General features: G+C 48.7%; 2 protein-coding genes across 2 annotated transcripts; both read right to left on the bottom strand.

The window, feature by feature from the left end:
• Positions 1 to 1,733: 1,733 nt before the first annotated feature.
• Positions 1,734 to 4,006, bottom strand: LOC149912128 (olfactory receptor 14J1-like). Its single transcript, XM_090132756.1, has one exon. The coding sequence runs from the start codon at positions 2,526 to 2,528 to the stop codon at positions 1,788 to 1,790; it is 741 nt and encodes a 246-aa protein (XP_089988882.1). The 5' UTR covers positions 2,529 to 4,006; the 3' UTR covers positions 1,734 to 1,787.
• Positions 4,007 to 4,181: 175 nt separating this feature from the next.
• Positions 4,182 to 6,769, bottom strand: LOC149912127 (uncharacterized). Its single transcript, XM_090132748.1, has one exon. The coding sequence runs from the start codon at positions 6,372 to 6,374 to the stop codon at positions 4,899 to 4,901; it is 1,476 nt and encodes a 491-aa protein (XP_089988874.1). The 5' UTR covers positions 6,375 to 6,769; the 3' UTR covers positions 4,182 to 4,898.
• Between the last annotated feature and the right edge of the window lie 486 nt (positions 6,770 to 7,255).

Raw genomic sequence — 7,255 nt, 5'->3', positions numbered from 1 at the left:
TAGAAGCTCCGGGCCACAAGCACACTGAGCACAAGTCCTCACTTGCCAAATGAACATGGAGGCCTCCACTGAAAAAATGCTGCTTCACATCACCTTTTCTCTCTGGACTCTGCTCCACACCATCAAGCCCACTATCAGTACCCCCAGGAGCCCACCAGGCTGGCAGCTGGGAAGAGTCAACGTGGGGACAGGAAGCGCATCCCTACAGCACTCATCCCAGCAGGGACAGGACAGGGCAGAGGAGCAAGGGAGAGGCAGGCTGAGGACAGGTGGCTGGAGTGGTGATGTGAGCTCACTGTCACTGCAGCACCTGAATGGCCCCTGGAAGATGTGCCGGCCGGCAGCACTGGGAGGTCATGGAGTGCATCAGCAGTGACAGCACTGGAGAGGGGGAGGGCAAGGCGGGTGGCAGAGCTCCATCCAGGTGCTGGCTGCGAGTCCTCTCTGGTGCAGCCACCTGCAGCAGGAGGGCAAGCAGAGCATGTTCCTTCTCATCCATCCTCTAACTCACAGCAATTCTCCATAGCGCTTCTCCAGGACCAGCCCTACTCCCACAGATCCTTGTCCAGGGCAGTGTGTCCTTGCTGGCCTGGCAGAAGCTCCCTGTTCCCTCCTGCTTCCCTCCCCATGCTCTGTGCAGGGCCCTGAGCTGGTGGAGCTGCTCTGCAGAGCGAGGGAGCTGTGGTGCCCTGGGACACCGGGCTGACCCTGTGCTGCTCAGGGTGGAGGCAGTCCCAACTGGATGGGATCTCTATTGTTGAGTCTCTCTCCATCTGCCCAGTTGGCTCAGCAGCACCACTGCAGAGCCTTCATTTGCCTGTGGGCTCCTCAGACTCCCCTGTTCCTTTGAATCAGTGGTCTGTTATTGCATAAGGAACTATTCTTTGCCTTGCACTGACACAATCTCTTACACTGTCCCTGGAGATCCCCTGGCATCTCCAGGATGCTTCAGATTCCTGTCCAGGACAGCATCTGCCATTAGTCCCACCGCAGTAGGGACAGTCCCACAGAGACATGTTCAAGACCCGTTACCATTTGCTGGGCCATGTACAACCAAGAAGGGAGCTCTCATCCATCCTTTGGTCCTCATTGATCACCCTGGGACTTTGAACCATGCAGAACCCCTGGAAAGCAAGAGGACTTTCCCGAGGGCAACTCCTTGGCTGTATTCCTGGCACAGATTTGGAAGGGGTGTTCAGCCCTCTGGCCCTGCCCTGAGCAGCCCCTTCTGTTATGATGGTCTCAGCAGGGTGGCCAGCTGTGGCACACTCCTGCACACTGCCTGCCTGCCTGCAGCCAAAGGGATGCCACCATAGAGACAACAGCACTGTCACCAATTGCACCAGAACTGAGAGCTGACACAAATGCATGGACACAAGATAGCAGTTGGGAACATAAAGAGAGCAGCACTGAAAAGGCCACATCCTGCTGCTGCCAATGGCCGTGGCTCCAGGGAAGCAGCAGCACAATTCAAAGGCAGCAGAAAGTCCCCTCCAGGCTGTGATGAACATCCCTCAGGGACACTGCTGCTCCTTGTGGCATTTGTGTCTTAGTTCATGACCTTCTGCTGATGATCCATACTGGATGGGAGGCAAAAAAAATGATCCTGTGTTGATTTCTTTATCTATTCATAGAACCTGGTTCCTTAAGTACAATAGGTTCAACACATGGAAGTAAAAATAAGTAAACAAAAAGACTGATGATGAATATTATTTAATTGGAATTAAATTTATTTTAAGTATGACAAAGAAATATGAAGAAAAAATGGAAACATCACATAAAATCGATCACACTTTGCTTAACTTCTTTGCAGTCTTGAGGGTATGATGAACATCGTTTTGATGGAGAAACAATGTATAATGGATAACTTTCCTGACGGCACCCTTGAGCTCCTGGTTCCTCATGCTGTAAATGAGGGGGTTCACTGCTGGAGGCACCACCGAGTACAGAAATGAAAACACCAGGTCCAGGGATGGGGAGGAGAGGGAGGCAGGCCTCGGATGGGCAAAAAAAGCAGTGCTGAGAAACAGGGAGACCACGGCCATGTGAGGGAGGCATGTGGAGAAGGCTTTGTGCCATCCCTGCTCAGAAGGCATCCTCAGCACGGCCCTGAAGATCTGCATGTAGGACAGCACTATGAATAAAAAACACCCAAATAAGACAAGGACAGCAGCCATGATAAGTCCAACTTCCCGGAGGTAGGATTCTGAGCAGGCGAGCTTGAGTATCTGGGGGATTTCACAGAAGAACTGATCCACAGCATTGCCTTGGCAGAGAGGCAGAGAAAATGTATTGGCAGTGTGCAGCAGAGCAAAGAGAGCCCCAGTGCCCCAGGCAGCTGCTGCCATGGTAGCACAAGCTCTGCAGTCCATCAAGGTCCCGTAGTGCAGGGGCTTGCAGATGGCAACGTAGCAGTCATAGGACATGATGGTGAGAAGGAAATATTCTGCTGATAACAAAAAGAAAAAGACTTGTGCAGCACATCCTGCGTAGGAGATGTGCCTGGTGCCCCAGAGGGCATTGGCCATTGTCGGAGCTCGGTGGGAGACAAACACACAACCACAGAATTGATCAGAAAGTCTCAACTTTAATCAGAAGGTTGCATGCATTTATGTTGGTGCTAATGAAGCTCATACATATTGCAAAGCCCGAGCTCCTGATAGGCTCTTCAGCTACTTGTTGCCCCAGCCCTTCTTTGTACTTTTTGTGATTAGACCATGCCATACATCTTTCTTATTTCTACATTCTCCTGCCTTCCTACACATCCTGTTAGTTTGCTCAAGGACTCTCTCCTCGTTAGCCTTGTTTACATCCTGTTACATTGCTCAAGGACTCTCGTCTCATTAGCCGAATACTGTCTGTGTGGCCTTTCTCAACCAGCCAGGTCTCAATCACACTCTCCACACTTCCCCTGTTTTCTTTTTGGACAACTAGGCTAACTCCTACTACCTTATCAATTGCTCAGTGTATTAAGTGATGTAGACAAGAGAACACACATGGCACCACCAACAGTAACACAATTAACACCCCCAGTATCATAAGCATGAATCGTATGATGTCTCGAAACCAGGGACCGATTCCTAGCCCACGGAGCCAGTCCTCTAACCCCAAACCCTCTTCTTCCTGCAAATGGCTGGTGAGGGTCTGTAGCTTAGCTATTTGTTGGTGTATTGATGACGAGTGTTCCGTGAGGTTCATGCAGCACATTCCATCAAAGTCCTCACATCCGTGCCCATGAGCCAGCAGTAAAAAGTCTATAGTGGCGCGATTTTGCAGCGTGGCATGCCTGACTGAATCTGTATCTACCAACAATTCCTCTAATACCCTTGAAGTGGCATTTGTCTGCTTAGCCAATCAGAGCCGTGAGATGTTCTTTCTTCTTCTGAAGGTGTCCTTGGTTCTCATGCCGCTTATCTTGCTCCGCAGCTGCTGCTCCGTGCAGTTTTTCTTACGTTCCCATATTTCCCCTTTTTTTGTTTATTAGCAAACTTCTACCATACTATAAAGTAATAACACTAATTATATTAATAATACAATCATTATAACTCAATCAAGGCCTCGATTGACAATACTATAAGTGTGAGAAAGGAAACAAGGCAAACATAACATCATGACAAGAAATACTGTTAACCTACTAAAAAGAACAAACACGTGTTTGGTCTGCAGCCCAACTTTCTGCAACCTGGAAATAAATCCCCAAGGGCCCCATTCTGTGCTAATCTCTAACTGCTTTGAAAGAAGTCTTCAACTTTTATATATTCTGATATATTGATTTTGAAAAATCACTAAGATTTGTACAACAGATGCTTTTAGAGTGCTCATGATTGTGCCTTTGGGCTAATAGAAAATTAATAGTTGAGGAACTTTGCATACCAGATAGAACTAGGGGCATTATTACTTACTGACCCTTGAGAAACAACAACCTGCAGAAAAAGGGTGGTGAATGCGATAGGCAGTGCCAGCAGGGCGTCCCCTGCTTCAAGGTGCACTTTTCCTCTCTCACCCACCACAGATTCTTTTATTTTATTATATTATATTATTTATATAATATAATTTATATATTATATATTATTATATTATTTATATTTATATATTATATTATTTTATATTTATATTATATAATTATATTATATAATTTATATATTATATTATTTTATTTTATTATATTATATTATCTTTCTTTTATTCTTCTCAGGGTCCGAAGAGTATTTTCCATTTGTACACTGCATCCACATGGCCAGTGCGTGATACAGAGGCCAAATGGAACATCTGCTTGCAGAATAAACTATCAAGGTTAACTCTCTTAGCGTGTGCCTTTGTCTCAGGTGCTTCATGATCATATTTTAAATTCCCAAATAGTGGGATGAAAGAGAGTTAATCATTCTATAATATAAGGTCATCCCTTTGCTTGGGATTCCTTTCCAGGTTTTGTCTTAGCACTACTAATACATTAAAATAGCTATCTCCATAGATTTCAGCATTAGTAACATTAAATCCTGTTAATTCACATTCAATCTATTACTAAAAAAAAAAAAAAAAAATTAAAAAATAAAAATAAAAACCACACAACAAAGGTTACTACTCTGCTATTTGCAATACAACAAGTTACAAAGCAAAACCAAATAATAAGAAGCACATAATCCCAATCACTATGAGTTCATGGTCGTTTCAAGCCTGGTTTCAGTCTTTCTCATCATTTCACATCCTGACACCGTTCTTTTTGTGGGTTCCGTGAGCTGCAATGGGAGTACGCACAACCATTTCCCCTTTTTCCTTTTGTGCAAGCAAGACAGTAGTGGACAGTTTGTTAAGTAAGCATGGCGTGACGATTGTGTCGTTTAATATCAGTCCGAGATATTTCCAGGGGGACGTATGCTGGATCTTTTCCGGTGCTATCACTAGTCCTTTGCTGCCAGTGTTTCATGCAGGAGTGTCATCTGTTGCTCAGCGTGTGTGGACTTCTGACGCTCGCAAAGGTGCAAGAGCTGCCATTCCTGTGGCTGACTAGCTTGTGCCTGGGCTTTTAATCCCTCACCCAGATCTGCGATTGCCTTCACTAATAATGCTTGTGGACCACTAGGTATATTTGATATTCGCTGTAGTGCTTCTTCTATTGTCCATCCACTACTCAATGTGTTTAAAACTCCCTGAGTTGTAGAATTGCAGTTTTGTAATGCACATTGTTTTAACATAGCTCCCTTCATGTATTCAGGTACCCCTGCAGCCTCTATAGCTGTCGCTACCCCAACAATAAAGCTCCCGAAATCCTCACTCCTTCCTTGCTGGATTCCCATGTATGAGGGGAGTCCACCTGGTGCTTTAATTCTGGACATGGCATGCCTAGCCAATCGCATAGATTCCCTCAATTTGTCTGGACCTAAGAGGGCTTGAGTCTCCGTCCTCACGTATGGTCCCAGCCCTAATAGTTCATCAAGTGTTACCCCATGCAGCGGATCTCCTGGCTGCCTCTGAAACATCACACTCTGCTGGCACAGATCATGCCAGTGAGCATTAAACAGCAATAACTGATGCTGAGTAAATATCAACTTTGCTACTCCCCTTATGTCTGCTTGTAGCAAAATTTGTGAACCCCAGATAAAATCCAACATTTGCTTCACCGGCTCACCCGTGACTCCACACTGGCTAACTGTAGCCCTCAGCTGTGACAATAATTTCCAATCTAATGCTGATATGGTTGCCTGCATTCCTCCTGCAGCCAAAGGAGTATAGGTTACAGGGCACGCCAATTCCTGCACCGCCGCCGTGCCTTCACCATCCCCCTGCTCCATGCATGCTTTTGCTATGCTCGCCCACGCCTCTCTGCGCTCTCTTGTGATTGCCTCCGCCAGGGCACTTTCTGCCCCAGGGACCGGCTCATCGCCTTGCTTTTCTAGGGCAGTTGCTGAAGGGGTTAATGGTTCCACAAGTGGCGCAGTTGGAACAGTCATTGGCTCCGAGCCCGCGGCTGGAGCATTTACAGGCTCTGAGCCCGTAGCCCGTTCAGCTGGGATTGTGCTTACGGCAGGAGGAACTGCTGGCGGCCAATTCCAGTAACCCTCATTTTGCTGGTGTGCCCCCACAGCTTGTTGAGCTGCCCTTTTCTCAGCCTGACTCTGAAGCAATTCATTATGAACTGCCTTCCATAATTTCCCCAGTTTCCTTGTCACTTTATCGTCCTCTATCGTAGCCTCCCACAACACATCTCCAAACTTCCGCCACTCACTCAGCTCATGAACTGAATAAGGGTTAACAAGCAAACCCCAGCTCTGACCATAGGCCAATAATCCAGGGAGCTCTTTATTAAGATCTATTCCTTTTATCCCACGCTCTTCTAAAAAGCGAGTAAATAATTGATAAGCTGCTTCCCTTTCCATACCTAAGTTTCAGCACTGTTGCAGCCTTGCAAGGTCCGGCAGCCCGTATCGGTCAGGTCTCACAGAGTGTCCTGAGGCGCGGCACCTCTTCTTTCTCGGAGTGCTTTTGCCGTCCCTGCTGCTTAGGGACCCGAACTTCCTACGCCGCTCGTCTGGTTCTATCCAACGGGTTATCACGTCAGGGTCACCATTTGGCGGAGCTCGGCGGGAGACAAACACACGACCACAGAATTGATCAGAAAGTCTCAACTTTAATCAGAAGGTTGCGTGCATTTATGTTGGCGCTAATGAAGCTCATACACATTGCAAAGCCCGAGCTCCTGATAGGCTCTTCAGCCTACGGCTGAACACATCAAAGGCAAGGCTAAGTCATGGAAAACAACAAAGAGAAGGCCGCGTCAGGGGCCGGGCCCAAAGAGAAGGCCGCGTCAGGGGCCGGGCCCAAAGAGAAGGCCGCGTCAGGGGCCGGGCCCAAAGAGAAGGCCGCGTCAGGGGCCGGGCCCAAAGAGAAGGCCGCGTCAGGGGCCGGGCCCAAAGAGAAGGCCGCGTCAGGGGCCGGGCCCAAAGAGAAGGCCGCGTCAGGGGCCGGGCCCAAAGAGAAGGCCGCGTCAGGGGCCGGGCCCAAAGAGAAGGCCGCGTCAGGGGCCGGGCCCAAAGAGAAGGCCGCGTCAGGGGCCGGGCCCAAAGAGAAGGCCGCGTCAGGGGCCGGGCCCAAAGAGAAGGCCGCGTCAGGGGCCGGGCCCAAAGAGAAGGCCGCGTCAGGGGCCGGGCCCAAAGAGAAGGCCGCGTCAGGGGCCGGGCCCAAAGAGAAGGCCGCGTCAGGGGCCGGGCCCAAAGAGAAGGCCGCGTCAGGGGCCGGGCCCAAAGAGAAGGCCGCGTCA

Source organism: Phasianus colchicus, unplaced genomic scaffold, assembly GCF_987193195.1.
Source record: "Phasianus colchicus unplaced genomic scaffold, bPhaCol1.hap1.1 HAP1_SCAFFOLD_43, whole genome shotgun sequence".
Taxonomy (NCBI): Eukaryota; Metazoa; Chordata; class Aves; order Galliformes; family Phasianidae; genus Phasianus; species Phasianus colchicus.
Note: the sequence above shows the minus strand (reverse complement) of the source record. Positions and strands in the feature narration are given on the sequence as shown.